The 19,883-nt window shown below is 48.1% G+C and overlaps 1 protein-coding gene across 1 annotated transcript; it reads left to right on the forward strand.

Annotated features, from left to right (window-relative positions):
* The first annotated feature begins 962 nt into the window (after positions 1-962).
* On the forward strand, positions 963-19,370 carry LOC308187934 (serine/threonine-protein kinase PAK 1-like). Its single transcript, XM_080576369.1, has 8 exons — positions 963-1,119; positions 2,043-2,239; positions 3,767-3,904; positions 5,806-8,062; positions 8,476-10,441; positions 14,442-14,638; positions 16,113-16,250; positions 18,152-19,370. The coding sequence occupies exons 1-4, from the start codon at positions 1,011-1,013 to the stop codon at positions 5,890-5,892; spliced, it is 531 nt and encodes a 176-aa protein (XP_080432495.1). The 5' UTR covers positions 963-1,010; the 3' UTR covers positions 5,893-8,062; positions 8,476-10,441; positions 14,442-14,638; positions 16,113-16,250; positions 18,152-19,370.
* The last annotated feature ends 513 nt before the right edge of the window (positions 19,371-19,883 follow it).

A 19,883-nucleotide genomic window follows, 5' to 3' on the forward strand; every position in this document is an offset into this window, starting at 1 on the left:
AGACATCCAGCAGCAGGGGGCCTGGGCCTAACCAGAGGTGCAGTGGTGGTGTGGAGCGAAGACGGGAGCGTGATGCGGAGAGCCGTGGGGAGCAGAGGCGTGCCCATCGGCCAGATCGCAGCGAGGGACCCAGCCGTGGCCGTAAAAGAGATGGCGGCGTGAAACCCACGAATGAATATCAAGTGGAGAGTGGCATGGGACCAGGCAATGGAACTGGGCGACCCCCTCGTTCGGCACCCTGGCCGGAGAACACAGCTGATGGGAGGCATCCCGTGTGGGCAGTCCCAGGCAAGGACTGGCTTGTCCTCCTGCCTGACACCGTGGAGCCCATGGAGGTGGATCCACAAGAAGAGGCGGAGGAACCCATGGAAGTGGATCCACCTCGGCCACATCAGACCTGGGACTACCCCGGCAGCTCTCTGCTGCGTGCCATGAGAGAACACCAGTAGCTACGCAGCAGGGCCCGGCGAGCTCCCTACTCCTCGTCGCGCAGGCTCCATCCCAGGCATTAGCTTGGAGCCACCAAACACCTGGCAATAAAGAACTCTTGCCGATATTCAGGGGTTGTGTGCGTGTTTCTTTCCCATCCGCCAGCCCTTGTGCGAGAGGTGTCAGCCCCTCTGCACAGAGCCTCGAGGAAGAGCACAAGAGAGGACCCAGCTCCCTTCGGGCTGCTGCGCTGGGCTGACAGGAGGAGTCCCCAGGGGCCACCATGCGCCTTTAACATTTGTGAAAATAAACTGAGGGGTGAAAATAGTAGTGTGGAAGCGATTAGAGGTGGCTAATTTCTTATATTAGGAGTGAGTTTCTATATCTGAGTAATTGGTAACGACAGACACGGAGAAGGCTGAGGTACTCAGCAACTTCTTTGCCTCCGTCTGCACTGGTAGATGGGCTTCCCAAGTCATTTCCCTGAACCTGTAGGTGGAGGCTGGGGGAGCAAAGTCCCACCCACGGTAAGTGCAGAGCAGGTTCGAGACCACCTGCTGAATGTAAACAGGTCCAGGTCTATGGGACCTGATGACATGAATCCCAGGGTCCTGAGGGAACTGGCTGATGGGGTTGCCAAGCCGCTCTCCATCACAGTTGAAAAGTCCTGGCAGTCGGGCGATGTCACTGGTGAGTGGAAAAATGGAAACGTCATGCCCTTACTCTTCAACAATTAAAACAAAGAATTGAACAAAGAGTGCTACTCTTCACCAATTAAAACAATTAGGAGACATTTCTTCTCAGAAAGAGCGTTCAGGCATTGGGACGGGTTGCCCAGGGAGGTGGTGGAGTCCCTGTCCCTGGGGGTGTTCAAGGCAAGGTTGGACGTGGTGCTTGGGGACGTGGTTTGGTGGGGGACATTGTTCGTAGGGGGTTGGACCAGGTGATCTTGGAGGGCTTTTCCAACCTTAATTTTCCTATGATTCTATTATTCTGTGATCTTTTGGAAAGTCAAATGCAAATAAGACAGGGCCAAGCAATTTCCACAGGAAGGCTCTCCAGCTTTCTGTCTTCTCAAAGAAAATAATAAGTACCAAATTAGGTACTTAAATTTATTCTGAACACAGTATTTGCTCTAGAAAGCAAATCGTGTTTGCGAGATGGTACATCTTCTGGGGAAATACTATCTCTGGGACTGAAAATACGACCAGATAATACTGGTGGGTGTGGGTGGAGGGAGGACAGACTGGGCATTGGTTTCTGTTTTCACAGACCCAGGAACAGGCTTGAGAGCATGTGTTACACAGTGTATTACAGCTGCCAAATGCTGCAGTGCCACGTTTCACAGCATCCATGTACAGCTCTTTACTGATCACCATCACATCACATCGACAAGTGAGCAGCTCTGTGATGTTGATGGCCTCAGCGAGTCAGATTTAGAAGCTTACTCCTGAACACCTTGTTAACCACAAAACCAGGCCTCCTTTGCAGCAGCAATGTAGCAGGCAGTGCAACAGGCTAGCTTGTACCACAGCTGTGGCATCAGTACGTGTTGTTTTTGGAGAAACCTGCTGGTTTCTAACTTTTTCTTCCCTCCTTCTTTGCTTTTCCAGCTGACTTTGGCTTCTGTGCCCAGATCACTCCCGAACAGAGCAAGCGCAGCACCATGGTGGGGACCCCGTACTGGATGGCGCCTGAAGTGGTGACACGAAAAGCCTACGGGCCCAAAGTGGACATCTGGTCACTGGGGATAATGGCCATCGAGATGATCGAAGGAGAACCCCCCTACCTCAATGAAAACCCCCTGAGAGTAAGCGAGTGCCTTTTTTTTGCCCTCAGGCCTTCGCTGAGCCTGCTGGTTAACCTGGGCTCTGGAGGAGGCAGGTGAACCTCCGCTGTGGTTTCATCACATGCAGCTACACGTCTCCTTAGATGCTGTAGTGAGAAGATTGTGGTCATTTAACTTAGAAGCCATGGCTGGTTCTGGGTGGCAGAGGGCACAGGCTCTTCCTGTTGCAGACCTTCAGGTAGGGTCTGAGTTAATCCTGTGGTGCATCCATAATTCCCCCCTTTCTGGAGAGGCCGATAGGGGCACCTTCTGGCCCCAGAGTGCCCGGCTTCTTAAATCCTTGTGAGTGGGGAAGAGAGCTGTCCTTGAATTCAAAGAATACCACATTGCTCTTTTATAAACAGGGCTTTTTCTTGCTGGTGCATTGTTCCTATTTGCATTAAAGAATTTTATTTATTTGCAAATAATAAATTTTATTTATTTACAATATTTATTTGCAAATAAAGCTCCAAGTTTAACTAGCCTTTAATCAGGCTTTGCCCCTGCTGGTGTCTTTCCCTTCATATTCTTTAATGAAGGGGGAAATTCTGTCAGTTTGTAGGAATGCGGCTGTTCTTGGTGTAAGCCAGTTTTATGGCTTTTTTTCTAAGCTAAACAGGACGAAGGGATCTAGAACAATTCTGTTTAACTTGTTTCCACCTCTTTGACTGGAGGTGATTTGGGGAGAGAAGCGCAGCAGTGAAGAAATGTGAAAGGAAAAAGTTGGTGTGGAGTTAAATGAGGATGGCTAAGCAACGGGGTGCTTTGCTCTCATTTAACTTAACTTGTTGCAGTTCCCAGGCTATCAGACCTCTACCTTGAGATGTGATGAGCAGTGAGCTCAGAAGGCCTCTGCCAGATGTCTGTTTCCTTTTAAAAGGCATCTAGCGATTTTCTTTTAATAGTAAAATTTTGCAGTGGATGAATTCTGAATTTCCTGATTCTTAGAGAATTCTTCATTCCCAAGAAGCAGCAAAACGACTCCACTTGTTTCTGTAGGGTGTTAAGTGCTGCTTGAGAACCTACTGGCCATCTTTTGTAAAGGACCAACTGCATCTTTAGAGTATTGACTTTTTAGGCCTTGTGCATTTGGGCAAAGTATCGAGAGAAGAAAGCCTCCTGTTTCTTCAGGGGTACCTTCCCATGAGGATATAGTTATTGCAGGAGTCGAGCACTGGCAGAGCTGTGCCAGCCAACTTCCCTATGTAAACACAGTCTGGACTGCTGGTTTTGTCCTCTTAATCCCTTGAGAGGGCTGCAGGATCCAAACCCAGATTACGAGGGTAAAGCAAGAAAGGATTGGATCCCATCCACATAAAAATAGGGCCGGCAGCTCTTCTCTTTGCTGAAACTTAAGCATTTCTTCGTCACCCTGATAAGGGTTTGTTTTGGTTTTGTTTTTCCCCATTGAACTGTGGGGAGGGAGAGGAAAAATGGGTGCCTCTGTAATCTGCAGCTGGAGTCTGACCTTCGTAACCTCCTGTTTCTTTGGTGCTTGCTTTGCTTTAGGCCCTGTATCTCATTGCTACTAACGGGACTCCGGAACTGCAGAATCCAGAAAAGCTTTCACCCATATTCCGAGACTTCCTAAATCGCTGTCTTGAAATGGACGTGGAAAAAAGAGGTTCTGCAAAAGAGCTGCTCCAGGTAAGTGCTGGGGAACGGGACGGAATTCAGCATTCTAGAGTGAGAATAGGCATGTGGAGCAATGTCATTTGGGGTCTTAAATACCGCGTCATCTGAAGTCACAAGCACAGCAGAGATAATTTACCATGAAGAAACGAACAAAAAAAACCAAAACCAACCAACCAAAAAACCCCAAATCCCTAACGAAGCGTTAACAGAGTACTTTCCTTTTTGTGCTGTACTTGCTACTGGCAGCAGCTGTGCAGCGTGTTCTGTAACCAACCTCAAATAATTGCCGTGCCCCGAGCCTGCCAACTGCCGTGCCCCTTAATTCCCGTGGCTTCTTCACGCAGCTCACCCTAACATCTGGCTGTGGTGTTGCGGTCTGGCCATGCCTGTTCCCATTTGGATAACAGGAGGGCTTCCAGCTATCGAATGCTCTGGTTGTCTCCCTTCTGGGGGAGAGTTCCCAAAGCTTTCTGGAAGGGGCACGTCTTGCACTAACTGCAGCAGTTTGGCATTAACACATTTTGCCAGATACAGCTCTTCCTGCAGAGGTGATGGAACCAAGCTTGTGAGAAATCCTCAGTTATTTCACTGAAAACCTGGTGTCTTTGTCTGGACTCGTGGTGAAAGTGAAGGACAAAGCTGCCAGGCTTTTTACCAACACAGATGAGGAGTGTTCATGTGTTTCCTTTTGTCAGATCTCCCATGGGGGTGGAAAACGTGCTTCATCCCTTTGTAAAATAAATCTGTGATGATGGGGCCCTCAGACGTCGACTGTGAGACAGTTGTCTCTTTTTTGGTGTTCCTTTCTTTCCTTTAGTTTGTCTACTGGGTTCAGCTTTGGGAGTGCTGCTGCCTTTCTGAGACACTAATGAAGCATTAATCACCGGCAGAAAGAATGGCAGTAGATGAAAGCTGACTTTTTCTCCTGGACTTGCCAGCTCCAGAGTATCAGACAGCAGCAGGGTTGTGTTCCTTGGGGCAGGAGAACATTGGGACTGCAGCATTTCTGCCTGCCTTTACCTTTTAGCCTCGGATTTTTCCACCTCTGAAGTGTGTTCAGATTGGGTGGTTGATCCCTTCTGGTGCTCAGAAGTCCTGGGGGACTTAATTATTTTGGGTTTTCTGAACAGCTTGTGGGCTTCATGCCTCCACTCGTCTGATTAGCTGTTTTGTGTCAGTCTCTGTCCCCAACCTAGACTTTCTCTGCGAGGCTGGAGTATTGCAAGCTTTCCACTTAACCCTGAACACAGGGAAAACTTCTTCCTCTGTTCCAGATGTTATGTTTTAAGCCTTGCCCCCGAAACAAACACCACATGTGCTGCAAGAAGCACTTTGTGACACCACCTACTGCTTGTTGCATGCTCGATAATCAATATTGTTTAACAGAACAGAGCACCTGGTATAGGAGATGGCCTGACTGGTCCTGTTGTGAATTCCCTGCTGTGCTCCTCAGTCCCAGCTGTTCTGAAAATTTCTAATAGCTTTAGAAGGCCAAGGCAATGTTTTCAGCAGATCTGTGGTGACAGGAAAGAAAGAATGGAGAGATGATTGCTGCAGGAAGCCCTGTGCAATGTTTTGGAACTGCACAGGTTGCTTTTACTTACACCTCCCTTCCACAAAGAATTTCACTGTAGATTTTGCATGAATTTATTTCCTGGGAGAACTTGCTTGGTCTTGAGAGTGTATAAACATTGGAGAAATTAGGATGTGTTGGGTGCAAAGCTCTTTATCAGTTCAGGTGAGGCCCAAAAGTCACGGTGAACTTTCTTGCTCATCGTGCCTTTTTTGTTTCGCCTGCTTGGAGGTTGTTGGAGTTCATACAGGTCTAGGTCCTGATATTTTGTGTAAACACCAGGCTTTTGGGACATGTTCTGAGAAATGTAACCTTTTTTTTTCCTTTTTCCTCTTCCTAGCACCAGTTCCTGAAAATTGCAAAGCCTCTTTCTAGTCTCACTCCTCTGATTCTTGCTGCTAAAGAAGCAGCAAAGAACAACCATTAAAGCGGGGGAGCCAGCACAGCCGTCGTGTCAAGCCTTTTAGATGTTCCCTACAGAAACCGAATTACCTGTCCCTGTCCCCTCCCGCTCCTCCTTCACAGGGGTGTTCTTAAAACTTTGATCTGCCTTGAAGGGTAGCAGATGTATCGTTTGCTGAATGTGGGAGGGCACGCAACAGGTACGCTGCTGATCTTGCGTAGTGAACTGTCTTTCCATCCTCCTTGATGGGCACGGTAGGGGAAGGGTATATTTTATGGCTGGGAAGATCTTCTGAGAACATCTGAACCTGACCTACCTGTAGCAAAGCCAGTTTGTTTTCGTATTTCTTACTGTGTTTATTTTTAAAGATAATGTGGAGCCTTTAGGCCATGTTTATCTTAATAAAGTAAATCTTCTGCTGGCTGGACTCTTCCTGCTTTTGCCAAGCTGCTCTTCCACCACTGAGGCTGCTCTCTGCTGTGGATGACTTGAGGAGGGAAGGAAGCAGGCAGCAGCAATCGGAACAGCTAAAACAACTGGAAAGGGAACGAGGGCAGGACCATGCAGCCCTCCCGCAGCACCGCTGGATGCTTCGGGGGAGCAAGGAGAAAGCCTGTGTGTGCTTCTTGCAGCTGTTGGACAAGTCGTGATCTTTTTGCCAAATTGTGTGAATCAAGGTCCTTCCCCGCACACTTTCGTTTCAACTCAAGTAATTAAACAGCTTTCAAATAGTTCTGATATTCTAGAAAAATCACAGGAAAAATCAACTGGGATTTCTTTTAGGGTTATTTTATTAGTGCTGTCAGGCTTCGTGGAGACCTGCCCTGTAAGAGAAAGCAAACAGAACAATTGCTCTTAGGAAGATAAGATCTGCCTGCAAGATGATGGTGAAAACTCTTGCTTCTTAGACCAAGGCCAACAGAAAACAAACTGATCATGGACAGTGTTTCCTTGGAAGCCTAGGGGCATTCATTTTATTATTTTTTTTTTTGAAATGAGCGAGTGAACTGATATCTTTATGCTACTGACTCCTTTGGATGCTAATGATACGTAAAACAACAGCAATCCTGGAACTACTAGAGAGATCGGGTGTAAACACTGGTGTTATGTTGAACTGTATCCTGATTTTTAATAAAAGGACTGCTGCATTTCTTAACTCGGGGCTGAGGGAGGGTTGGAGAATTCACTGTCACCAGACAGCTCTGTCGGATGGGATGGGTTTTCATGTTATCGTCACTGGGTGCTTACAAGCGATGCATTAAGTGATACAAGCTTCTGTAGTCCTGTGGGATAGCGAGTGGCTCTGAAGAGGAGTAACTGCACACAGAGGGAACGGATAAAAGATCTTGCTTTCTCTGTACGTATCGCTTTGGTCATTTCCAGGGTGAGTTTAATCCAGTTCTCCTCTCCCCAAAGCACTTGTGTTGCACAGAAACTCATTCCTGCTTCTTGATGACACCTGCTGCTGGATCAGTCCTTTCCTCCCTGCCCTGGGCTTGTGATTAAAACATATACATATATTTTTCCCCATTCACTCTACGATACATGACATCCCTTGCACTGGTTTTACAGGCGTAGATAAAGCCTGTAAGGTCCCTTGCTTTTTTGGTGTCTTCTCCCATCCTTCAGGCTACAGGGTGGCCACTGTCTGACGTGAGTCTGTAACGTCTGAAGCCCATTGCCAAATCTTCTGCCTTCCTCCCCTTGTATATATTCTTCATCTTCATGTAATATGGAGAGTTTCCCCTCGCAAGATGAATTCCTTGGGCAGAGCAGCAAAGCTGCCAGCCCTGGGGGGAACCTGATCTCTTGATGAGCTCCTCTGCTTGGGGCTGGGGTGGAGATCGGGAAAGGGAAGGCCACTACCCTCGAATAATTCTCTTTGGTGAGGAGTTTGCTTTTATTTTCTATGCAAGTCTCAAATGCCATGCGTGGGGTAGATGGGAAGGAATGATGGGCTAGATCTCACTAGGTCTAAAATCTAATGTGGCTCTGGTCTTATTGACCCACCAACTGACTGTTTTTGACAGCACAGGATTAAACCTGATCCATGAATGTACTGAGTGTTGCTGACTTCCCTTCGCCTTCCCTTCCCACTCCATCCTTGACACCCCTTTGAGGTGAGAGTGGTAATGCAGATGTGCCCTACCTGCGAGCAAATCCGTGAGCTTATTTTTCTGCAGGAGGAAAAATGGTAAAAAGGGTGACTTGTATTTAAGTTACTCTGCTGGATTCTCTGTTGCCTATTGGAAAGGAATCTGCAGGAGTGACTGTTTCTCCCCATTCTTAAGCCTGTGATGTGCTTCTGTCTCATTGACTTCAGCTGTGAATTGGTCCTTACTGGTTTGGTAAGGACTGAGAGCTGTGCTCTGGGAAGCTGTAAGACAGTGACTGTAGACATGTCATCTGTTTTATTTTATTTTTTACCTGTCTATGATGCGAAAGAGTTTGACTTGCTACTTTGTACCTAGCCCCAATTCCAAGTTAACAGACACATCATGTTTTCACGTTCTCAGAAATCTTAAAAAAATAAATAAAATTTAGTTAGCTTAGGAGAATGAGGTATATATTTTTTTCTGAGATATGGATCCTTTTCTCTACTCTTAGGTTCATCTGGGCATCGCCCAGCTTCAGCACTGGTGGCAGCTTCTGCATAGCCTCTTACAGCACTTTCTGGTCACTACAGAGAGCTGTTAGCACAAGTGTCTGACTTAAAATTTTCCTCTGTGGCTTTCTTTTTTTTTTTCTTTTTTTTTTTTTTCTGAGTACATCCTTACTGCTGGGATGTGAAAGCAAATTCCAACAAGAGAACTGATTTGGTGGCATTTTTTAATATATATTTTTAATATACCTACTGCATGAACTAATTTCACTGAGTCTGAACCATTTTTAATCACAGCCCTTATTTATTTGATTATTAGATTCTCTCTTCTATATGAGAACATGAAATATTCAGTTGTTTGACTATCCATCCTGAAAACCTGCTTTGTTTTTATGGGATCCTCAGCAACCCCATCAGGTTAGGTGCCGAAATGGCACAACGTGCTACAGCTCCCAGAGCTCCTGGTGGTGGCGGAAGGTAAAACCCATCTCTTTTTTTTCCAAAGCACTGAAGATTGTCGTATTTAAGAAGCAGCTGGTGCATTTCAAGCTTCCTATATTTAAGGAGCTGATATTGAGCTGGATTACTGCAGCCCTAGGTTTTCTTTAAACAAATGATTGATTTAAGTTCAGTGGGGCCAAGAGTTTGGGTGAGAGGGGCTGGCTGAGCTGAGATCGCTTCTGAGCTGAGATCTCCGTTAGTATCTGAACGTGTCTGTCTCAAGGTATCACGGGTTGGTATCACCAGATGATATTTACCATGCAAGGATGGGCTGAAGTGGCCTGTAGGCTGCTGGTACTTCAAGTTCGCTGAGCTCAGCTGGCAGTGAAAGGTCCAGCCCAAAGTCCAAGAAGAATGGTACGTATCTGAACGCCTTTCTTAATTATGAGCTTACAGATTCCCCAGCATCTTTCATATGGAAGCTGTCAAAGGTGAAGGCTGAGTCTGTTTGTCTCCCTAGCATAAAATACGGAGACTTTTCAGTGGCTTATTTTGATAGTAATAGAGAACATGTGGATGTATTTTGGGGTTGTAAACACACTGGATTGAGCATATAGATAATGTCCTAGGGCGGATCTCATGGTTTGCTGCTAATGACAGCTCTCAGCATCAAGGCTGGGGTCTTGGAGAAGCAGGGAGCTGCCGCTGGTGGCAGAACAGCGATGCCGGCAGGGGCTGGACGGAAACTTGCAGCCGAAATGGATGCCCCCAGGGAAGGGGTGGGAGGGCAACAGAAGATGGTGTTGGTCTGAGGAAGAGGATGGTTGCAGGTGTAGGTGGAAGCAAAAGGTAAAAGCTCAGTTTCCCAACTGCTGAGGGAATTTGGAGGATGCTGGAGCAGCCTACGGTGGATTGAGGCATCCTGTTTGGGAGCAGGAAGGAGCGGGGGGCTCCTGTGCAATGAAGGGGTGCTCAGAGTGAGGACTGAGCCTTATGTCTTTGAGCAACAACTCGTGCTAAGTGAGCTGGAGCTAATCTGACCTGCTGCCAGGTGTCTGTGTGTCTTGTCCTGCTGGGAAATAAGGGCATTTGCCATTTTAAAATCAGCTGGAAAACGTGTTTCTCTTTCTTTGTACTGCCTTGGTGTAACTCTCCGGTAGTGCCCGGTTTGTTAGGGTCAGCTCAGCCATTTAGAAAGCAAAGCTGAAACCTTAAATAAAACCTGAATGAATGACCTGCTTCTCCTCCCCTTTGTTTCAATGACGCTTGCAGAAATGAATTGGGGGGTGCTTGAAGGAGTTGTGTTTCTCTGATCTGTTTTAATTAGATCTTACTTGATAGAGCAAAGTGACTTTACACTGAAAGCTGATGCAGAAAGTGTGATTTCTACTGCTTATTTTCACCTGTTTGGAAGTCATTAATGCTCTGAGAAACACCAGTGTGGAAGCAGGATGTAGAGCCCAGCTTGAGGAGGAAGAGGAGGAGGCAGATGATGAAATGGACCCTCCTGGCTGCTTGCTGTCTCCCCAGGTAGAGCTTGGTGTCTGCGGCTCCGGGTGCAGAGGAGGAAACGGGGGAGGATTTGGGATCGGTCCCTAAAGCTGCCCTCCCCAGCATCACTTTTACATGTGGGGTCAGTAGGGTGAGGCTGATGACAAGAGCAGGAGTTTATCACCTACATAATTGTGCAAGTGCCTCGTCCCAGCTTGGATTAAGGAATATTAAGGGGAGGACACGTGTGCCCCCACAAGCCCCCTGCTGTAGGATTTTATCCGCTTGTGGCTGTAGGGCAGAGATGGGTGCTGGAAGTCCAAGAAACCAAGCCTAACGTGAAGAGGACTTTCCCAGCTCAGCCTCCTGGCACTGGGAGCCCTGCCGAGCTCTCACAAGCCATTTGGGTGCTGAGCCCCACGTCGGAGGGGGAAGAAAAAGGGAACGTCTGGAAGGGGGAGCTGGCAAACTAGTTGGTGGTGGCACTGCTGCGATGTGCATCCCATGTCCATGTCCTTGTCCCATGAGAGCCCGGCAGCCAAACTGTGTCATCCTGCATCCTGCTGCTCCCCTCGTGAAACTTCACAAAGCCGGGCACCAGGCAGACCGGAGGGCCTGGTAACGTACCCCAAAAGTGCCTGAAAAAGTGGTAACGGGGCTGGTGGCTCTGCCAGTATTTCCCTCAACACCATTACTTGAGTGTTTTTATTTTATTTTATTTTATTTTATTTTATTTTATTTTATTTTTAGTCCCATGGCAAAGGAGAGGAGCTTCTGCAGAGGTCCTGGTTGAAACCTCGTGGCTGCAAAATGCTTCCCAACCCCAGTCCTCTCATCCCACTGCTGCCTTTTTTTTCCACCTGCACGGGAGGGAAATGTACCTGTGGTTATCTCAGAGGGGTGTCCCAAGGCTAAATATGCACTGGGACACACAAAACCTGCCCTGGATCTTTAAACTTTTACTTTTTCATACCTAAATTTAGCGTTTTCACTGGTGGGAACAGTTCTGCAGGGTCTTATTATTTGGGAGCGAAGTGGGGGGAATGAGCAGGAGCAGAGGCAATACGCTGGTAGGTACAAGAGAGGAAGAGAGGGTTATTATCGCATGCTTCAGGGAAAACTGCTGCACTTTATATAAGTGATGTTTTTCCTGCATCCCTGATTTTTATTGCCCAGAAGGGTCCCAAGTTTTGGTCCCGAGGCTCATCTTTTGGGAGAATTTAGAGCTTGAACTCCGTGAGCTTGCCGGGCTTAACCTGGCTGCTCCCCTCCAATTCCTGGGGCTGTGCTGCCCTCAAACAGATCAAAGATCTCCTGAAGATGGGTACTTCAGCTGTGACCGCTTTAGCCTTTTGAATGGGTCTGGTTTGGTTTTGTTGATGGAGTTTTCTTTTGTTAACCAGAGATTCTAAGCCTTGGAGATGGGGAGAAAAAATGGGTTGAGGCAGGATTGCATGGGGCAGCCTTTCTCTCTGTCAAGCCAAATGGCCTGGGGGGGAGCCAGCCCCAGAAAAGGGGCCCCTCAGCCCCCCCAGCCCTCCTCCTTGTCCACATGAGGGCATCTTCCAGGCCTCTCCCAACGCAGCCGCCTTTGGCCTCGCACGGGCCACTCCATCACAGAGCCTTGCTGAGGTCACAGTGGCCACCGCTGTCACGCCTTTGCCCCGGGCCCTATAAAAGAGGCCCCCTGCCGCTGGCCCGCCACTTGCTCAGCGACTCGGTCCTCTGAGAGCCAGCGTAAGCGGCAGGAGGAAGGCCAGAGAAAGGAGCAAGGCGAGCGGCAGCCCTCCTCGGTGTGAGGACCGCGAAGCGATCTGAGGAAGCACCGAGAAGATGGCAGCTAATGGGAGAAAGATGTCTCATGGGCAGAGGGACAGCACCTGCGGCACAAAAGACATCAGTGCCTGGGGGAAGTCTGCTGCCCGGCCCAGAGACGATTATCGGAGATATCACTGGCACCGCAGCGATGCGGGGAACAGGCCGGCCCCTCAGACATCCAGCAGCAGGGGGCCTGGGCCTAACCAGAGGTGCAGTGGTGGTGTGGAGCGAAGACGGGAGCGTGATGCGGAGAGCCGTGGGGAGCAGAGGCGTGCCCATCGGCCAGATCGCAGCGAGGGACCCAGCCGTGGCCGTAAAAGAGATGGCGGCGTGAAACCCACGAATGAATATCAAGTGGAGAGTGGCATGGGACCAGGCAATGGAACTGGGCGACCCCCTCGTTCGGCACCCTGGCCGGAGAACACAGCTGATGGGAGGCATCCCGTGTGGGCAGTCCCAGGCAAGGACTGGCTTGTCCTCCTGCCTGACACCGTGGAGCCCATGGAGGTGGATCCACAAGAAGAGGCGGAGGAACCCATGGAAGTGGATCCACCTCGGCCACATCAGACCTGGGACTACCCCGGCAGCTCTCTGCTGCGTGCCATGAGAGAACACCGGTAGCTACGCAGCAGGGCCCGGCGAGCTCCCTACTCCTCGTCGCGCAGGCTCCATCCCAGGCATTAGCTTGGAGCCACCAAACACCTGGCAATAAAGAACTCTTGCCGATATTCAGGGGTTGTGTGCGTGTTTCTTTCCCACCCGCCAGCCCTTGTGCGAGAGGTGTCAGCCCCTCTGCACAGAGCCTCGAGGAAGAGCACAAGAGAGGACCCAGCTCCCTTCGGGCTGCTGCGCTGGGCTGACAGGAGGAGTCCCCAGGGGCCACCGTGCGCCTTTAACATTTGTGAAAATAAACTGAGGGGTGAAAATAGTAGTGTGGAAGCGATTAGAGGTGGCTAATTTCTTATATTAGGAGTGAGTTTCTATACCTGAGTAATTGGTAACGACAGACACGGAGAAGGCTGAGGTACTCAGCAACTTCTTTGCCTCCGTCTGCACTGGTAGATGGGCTTCCCAAGTCTTTCATTTCCCTGAACCTGTAGGTGGAGGCTGGGGGAGCAAAGTCCCACCCACGGTAAGTGAAGAGCAGGTTCGAGACCACCTGCTGAATGTAAACAGGTCCAGGTCTATGGGACCTGATGACATGAATCCCAGGGTCCTGAGGGAACTGGCTGATGGGGTTGCCAAGCCGCTCTCCATCACAGTTGAAAAGTCCTGGCAGTCGGGCGATGTCACTGGTGAGTGGAAAAATGGAAACGTCATGCCCTTACTCTTCAACAATTAAAACAAAGAATTGAACAAAGAGTGCTACTCTTCACCAATTAAAACAATTAGGAGACGTTTCTTCTCAGAAAGAGCGGTCAGGCATTGGGACGCGTTGCCCAGGGAGGTGGTGGAGTCCCTGTCCCTGGGGGTGTTCAAGGCAAGGTTGGACGTGGTGCTTGGGGACGTGGTTTCGTGGGTGACATTGTTTGTAGGGGGATGGTTGGACCAGGTGATCTTGGAGGGCTTTTCCAACCTTAATTTTCCTATGATTCTATTATTCTGTGATCTTTTGGAAAGTCAAATGCAAATAAGACAGGGCCAAGCAATTTCCACAGGAAGGCTCTCCAGCTTTCTGTCTTCTCAAAGAAAATAATAAGTACCAAATTAGGTCCTTAAATTTATTCTGAACACAGTATTTGCTCTAGAAAGCAAATCGTGTTTGCGAGATGGTACATCTTCTGGGGAAATACTATCTCTGGGACTGAAAATACGACCAGATAATGCTGGTGGGTGTGGGTGGAGGGAGGACAGACTGGGCATTGGTTTCTGTTTTCACAGACCCAGGAACAGGCTTGAGAGCATGTGTTACACAGTGTATTACAGCTGCCAAATGCTGCACTGCCACGTTTCACAGCATCCATGTACAGCTCTTTACTGATCACCAGCCTTCACATCGACAAGTGAGCAGCTCTGTGATGTTGATGGCCTCAGCGAGTCAGATTTAGAAGCTTACTCCTGAACACCTTGTTAACCAGAAAACCAGCCCTCCTTTGCAGCAGCAATGTAGCAGGCAGTGCAACAGGCTAGCTTGTACCACAGCATTGGCATCAGTACGTGTTGTTTTTGGAGAAACCTGCTGATTTCTAACTTTTTCTTCCCTCCTTCTTTGCTTTTCCAGCTGACTTTGGCTTCTGTGCCCAGATCACTCCCGAACAGAGCAAGCGCAGCACCATGGTGGGGACCCCGTACTGGATGGCGCCTGAAGTGGTGACACGAAAAGCCTACGGGCCCAAAGTGGACATCTGGTCACTGGGGATAATGGCCATCGAGATGATCGAAGGAGAACCCCCCTACCTCAATGAAAACCCCCTGAGAGTAAGCGAGTGCCTTTTTTTTGCCCTCAGGCCTTCGCTGAGCCTGCTGGTTAACCTGGGCTCTGGAGGAGGCAGGTGAACCTCCGCTGTGGTTTCATCACATGCAGCTACACGTCTCCTTAGATGCTGTAGTGAGAAGATTGTGGTCATTTAACTTAGAAGCCATGGCTGGTTCTGGGTGGCAGAGGGCACAGGCTCTTCCTGTTGCAGACCTTCAGGTAGGGTCTGAGTTAATGATGTGGTGCATCCATAATTCCCCCCGTTCTGGAGAGGCCGATAGGGGCACCTTCTGGCCCCAGAGTGCCCGGCTTCTTAAATCCTTGTGAGTGGGGAAGAGAGCTGTCCTTGAATTCAAAGAATACCACATTACTCTTTTATAAACAGGGCTTTTTCTTGCTGGTGCATTGTTCCTCTTTGCATGCTCCCAGTAAAGCTCCAGGTTTAACAAGCCTTTAGTCAGGCTTTGCCCCTGCTGGTGTCTTTCCCTTCGTATTCTTTAATGAAGGGGGAAATTCTGTCTGTTTGTAGGAATGCGGCTGTTCTTGGTGTAAGCCAGTTTTATGGCTTTTTTTCTAAGCTAAACAGGACGAAGGGATCTAGAACAATTCTGTTTAACTTGTTTCCACCTCTTTTACTGGAGATGATTTTGGGAGAGAAGCGCAGCAGTGAAGAAATGCGAAAGGAAAAAGTTGGTATGGAGTTAAATGAGGATGGCTAAGCAACGGGGTGCTTTGCTCTCATTTAACTTAACTTGTTGCAGTTCCCAGGCTATCAGACCTCTACCTTGAGATGTGATGAGCAGTGAGCTCAGAAGGCCTCTGCCAGATGTCTGTTTCCTTTTAAAAGGCATCTAGCGATTTTCTTTTAATAGTAAAATTTTGCAGTGGATGAATTCTGAATTTCCTGATTCTTAGAGAATTCTTCATTCCCAAGCAGCAGCAAAACGACTCCACTTGTTTCTGTAGGGTGTTAAGTGCTGCTTGAGAACCTACTGGCCATCTTTTGTAAAGGACCAACTGCATCTTTAGAGTATTGACTTTTTAGGCCTTGTGCATTTGGGCAAAGTATCGAGAGAAGAAAGCCTCCTGTTTCTTCAGGGGTACCTTCCCATGAGGATATAGTTATTGCAGGAGTCGAGCACTGGCAGAGCTGTGCCAGCCAACTTCCCTCTGTAAACACAGTCTGGACTGCTGGTTTTGTCCTCTTAATCCCTTGAGAGGGCTGCAGGATCCAAACCCAGATTACGAGGGTAAAGCAAGAAAGGATTGGATCCCATCCACATAAAAATAGGGCTGGCACCTCCTCTCTTTGCTGAAACTTAAGCATTTCTTCGTCACCCTGATAAGGGTTTGTTTTGGTTTTGTTTTTCCCCATTGAACTGTGGGGAGGGAGAGGAAAAATGGGTGCCTCTGTAATCTGCAGCTGGAGTCTGACCTTCGTAACCTCCTGTTTCTTTGGTGCTTGCTTTGCTTTAGGCCCTGTATCTCATTGCTACTAACGGGACTCCGGAACTGCAGAATCCAGAAAAGCTTTCACCCATATTCCGAGACTTCCTAAATCGCTGTCTTGAAATGGACGTGGAAAAAAGAGGTTCTGCAAAAGAGCTGCTCCAGGTAAGTGCTGGGGAACGGGACGGAATTCAGCATTCTAGAGTGAGAATAGGCATGTGGAGCAATGTCATTTGGGGTCTTAAATACCGCGTCATCTGAAGTCACAAGCACAGCAGAGATAATTTACCATGAAGAAACGAACAAAAAAAACCAAAACCAACCAACCAAAAAACCCCAAATCCCTAACGAAGCGTTAACAGAGTACTTTCCTTTTTGTGCTGTACTTGCTACTGGCAGCAGCTGTGCAGCGTGTTCTGTAACCAACCTCAAATAATTGCCGTGCCCCGAGCCTGCCAACTGCTGAGCCCCTTAATTCCCGTGGCTTCTTCACGCAGCTCACCCTAACATCTGGCTGTGGTGTTGCGGTCTGGCCGTGCTTGTTCCCGTTTGGATAACAGGAGGGCTTCCAGCTATCGAATGCTCTGGTTGTCTCCCTTCTGGGGGAGAGTTCCCAAAGCTTTCTGGAAGGGGCACGTCTTGCATTAACTGCAGCAGTTTGGCGTTAACACATTTTGCCAGATACAGCTCTTCCTGCAGAGGTGATGGAACCAAGCTTGTGAGAAATCCTCAGTTATTTCACTGAAAACCTGGTGTCTTTGTCTGGACTCGTGGTGAAAGTGAAGGACAAAGCTGCCAGGCTTTTTACCAACACAGATGAGGAGTGTTCATGTGTTTCCTTTTGTCAGACCTCCCACGGGGGTGGAAAATGTGCTTCAGCTCTTTGTAAAATAAATCTGTGATGATGGGGCCCTCAGACGTCGACTGTGAGACAGTTGTCTCTTTTTTGGTGTTCCTTTCTTTCCTTTAGTTTGTCTACTGGGTTCAGCTTTGGGAGTGCTGCTGCCTTTCTGAGACACTAATGAAGCATTAATCACCGGCAGAAAGAATGGCAGTAGATGAAAGCTGACTTTTTCTCCTGGACTTGCCAGCTCCAGAGTATCAGACAGCAGCAGGGTTGTGTTCCTTGGGGCAGGAGAACATTGGGACTGCAGCATTTCTGCCTGCCTTTACCTTTTAGCCTCGGATTTTTCCACCTCTGAAGTGTGTTCAGATTGGGTGGTTGATCCCTTCTGGTGCTCAGAAGTCCTGGGGGACTTAATTATTTTGGGTTTTCTGAACAGCTTGTGGGCTTCATGCCTCCACTCGTCTGATTAGCTGTTTTGTGTCAGTCTCTGTCCCCAACCTAGACTTTCTCTGCGAGGCTGGAGTATTGCAAGCTTTCCACTTAACCCTGAACACAGGGAAAACTTCTTCCTCTGTTCCAGATGTTATGTTTTAAGCCTTGCCCCCGAAACAAACACCACATGTGCTGCAAGAAGCACTTTGTGACACCACCTACTGCTTGTTGCATGCTCGATAATCAATATTGTTTAACAGAACAGAGCACCTGGTATAGGAGATGGCCTGACTGGTCCTGTTGTGAATTCCCTGCTGTGCTCCTCAGTCCCAGCTGTTCTGAAAATTTCTAATAGCTTTAGAAGGCCAAGGCAATGTTTTCAGCAGATCTGTGGTGACAGGAAAGGAAGAATGGAGAGATGATTGCTGCAGGAAGCCCTGTGCAATGTTTTGGAACTGCACAGGTTGCTTTTACTTACACCTCCCTTCCACAAAGAATTTCACTGTAGATTTTGCATGAATTTATTTCCTGGGAGAACTTGCTTAGTCTTGAGAGTGTATAAACATTGGAGAAACTAGGATGTGTTGGGTGCAAAGATCTTTATCAGTTCAGGTGAGGCCCAAAAGTCACGGTGAACTTTCTTGCTCATCGTGCCTTTTTTGTTTCGCCTGCTTGGAGGTTGTTGGAGTTCATACAGGTCTAGGTCCTGATATTTTGTGTAAACACCAGGCTTTTGGGACATGTTCTGAGAAATGTAACCTTTTTTTTTCCTTTTTCCTCTTCCTAGCACCAGTTCCTGAAAATTGCAAAGCCTCTTTCTAGTCTCACTCCTCTGATTCTTGCTGCTAAAGAAGCAGCAAAGAACAACCATTAAAGCGGGGGAGCCAGCACAGCCGTCGTGTCAAGCCTTTTAGATGTTCCCTACAGAAACCGAATTACCTGTCCCTGTCCCCTCCTGCTCCTCCTTCACAGGGGTGTTCTTAAAACTTTGATCTGCCTTGAAGGGTAGCAGATGTATCGTTTGCTGAATGTGGGAGGGCACGCAACAGGTACGCTGCTGATCTTGCGTAGTGAACTATCTTTCCATCCTCCTTGATGGGCACGGTAGGGGAAGGGTATATTTTATGGCTGGGAAGATCTTCTGAGAACATCTGAACCTGACCTACCCGTAGCAAAGCCAGTTTGTTTTCGTATTTCTTACTGTGTTTATTTTTAAAGATAATGTGGAGCCTTTAGGCCATGTTTATCTTAATAAAGTAAATCTTCTGCTGGCTGGACTCTTCCTGCTTTTGCCAAGCTGCTCTTCCACCACTGAGGCTGCTCTCTGCTGTGGATGACTTGAGGAGGGAAGGAAGCAGGCAGCAGCAATCGGAACAGCTAAAACAACTGGAAAGGGAACGAGGGCAGGACCATGCAGCCCTCCCGCAGCACCGCTGGATGCTTCGGGGGAGCAAGGAGAAAGCCTGTGTGTGCTTCTTGCAGCTGTTGGACAAGTCGTGATCTTTTTGCCAAATTGTGTGAATCAAGGTCCTTCCCCGCACACTTTCGTTTCAACTCAAGTAATTAAACAGCTTTCAAATAGTTCTGATATTCTAGAAAAATCACAGGAAAAATCAACTGGGATTTCTTTTAGGGTTATTTTATTAGTGCTGTCAGGCTTCGTGGAGACCTGCCCTGTAAGAGAAAGCAAACAGAACAATTGCTCTTAGGAAGATAAGATCTGCCTGCAAGATGATGGTGAAAACTCTTGCTTCTTAGACCAAGGCCAACAGAAAACAAACTGATCATGGACAGTGTTTCCTTGGAAGCATAGGGGCATTCATTTTATTATTTTTTTTTTGAAATGAGCGAGTGAACTGATATCTTTATGCTACTGACTCCTTTGGTTGCTAATGATACGTAAAACAACAGCAATCCTGGAACTACTAGAGAGATCGGGTGTAAACACTGGTGTTATGTTGAACTGTATCCTGATTTTTAATAAAAGGACTGCTGCATTTCTTAAATCGGGGCTGAGGGAGGGTTGGAGAATTCACTGTCACCAGACAGCTCTGTCGGATGGGATGGGTTTTCATGTTATCGTCACTGGGTGCTTACAAGCGATGCATTAAGTGATACAAGCTTCTGTAGTCCTGTGGGATAGCGAGTGGCTCTGAAGAGGAGTAACTGCACACAGAGGGAACGGATAAAAGATCTTGCTTTCTCTGTACGTATCGCTTCGGTCATTTCCAGGGTGAGTTTAATCCAGTTCTCCTCTCCCCAAAGCACTTGTGTTGCACAGAAACTCATTCCTGCTTCTTGCTGAGACCTGCTTCTGGATCAGTCCTTTCCTCCCTGCCCTGGGCTTGTGATTAAAACATATACATATATTTTTCCCCATTCACTCTACGATACGTGACATCCCTTGCACTGGTTTTACAGGCGTAGATAAAGCCTGTAAGGTCCCTTGCTTTTTTGGTGTCTTCTCCCATCCTTCAGGCTACAGGGTGGCCACTGTCTGACGTGAGTCTGTAATGTCT

The sequence above is a fragment of the Anser brachyrhynchus genome, assembly GCF_964034855.1.
Source record: "Anser brachyrhynchus genome assembly, chromosome: 1".
In the NCBI taxonomy this organism is placed as follows: Eukaryota; Metazoa; Chordata; class Aves; order Anseriformes; family Anatidae; genus Anser; species Anser brachyrhynchus.

Coding starts and splice junctions, on each gene's coding strand:
- LOC308187934 (XM_080576369.1), top strand. CDS start 1,011: ATGGGACCTGATGACATGAATCCCAGGGTCCTGAGGGAACTGGCTGAT. Junction 1,120..2,042: donor GCAGTCGGGCGATGTCACTG/GTGAGTGGAAAA, acceptor TTGCTTTTCCAG/CTGACTTTGGCTTCTGTGCC. Junction 3,905..5,805: donor CTGCAAAAGAGCTGCTCCAG/GTAAGTGCTGGG, acceptor TCCTCTTCCTAG/CACCAGTTCCTGAAAATTGC.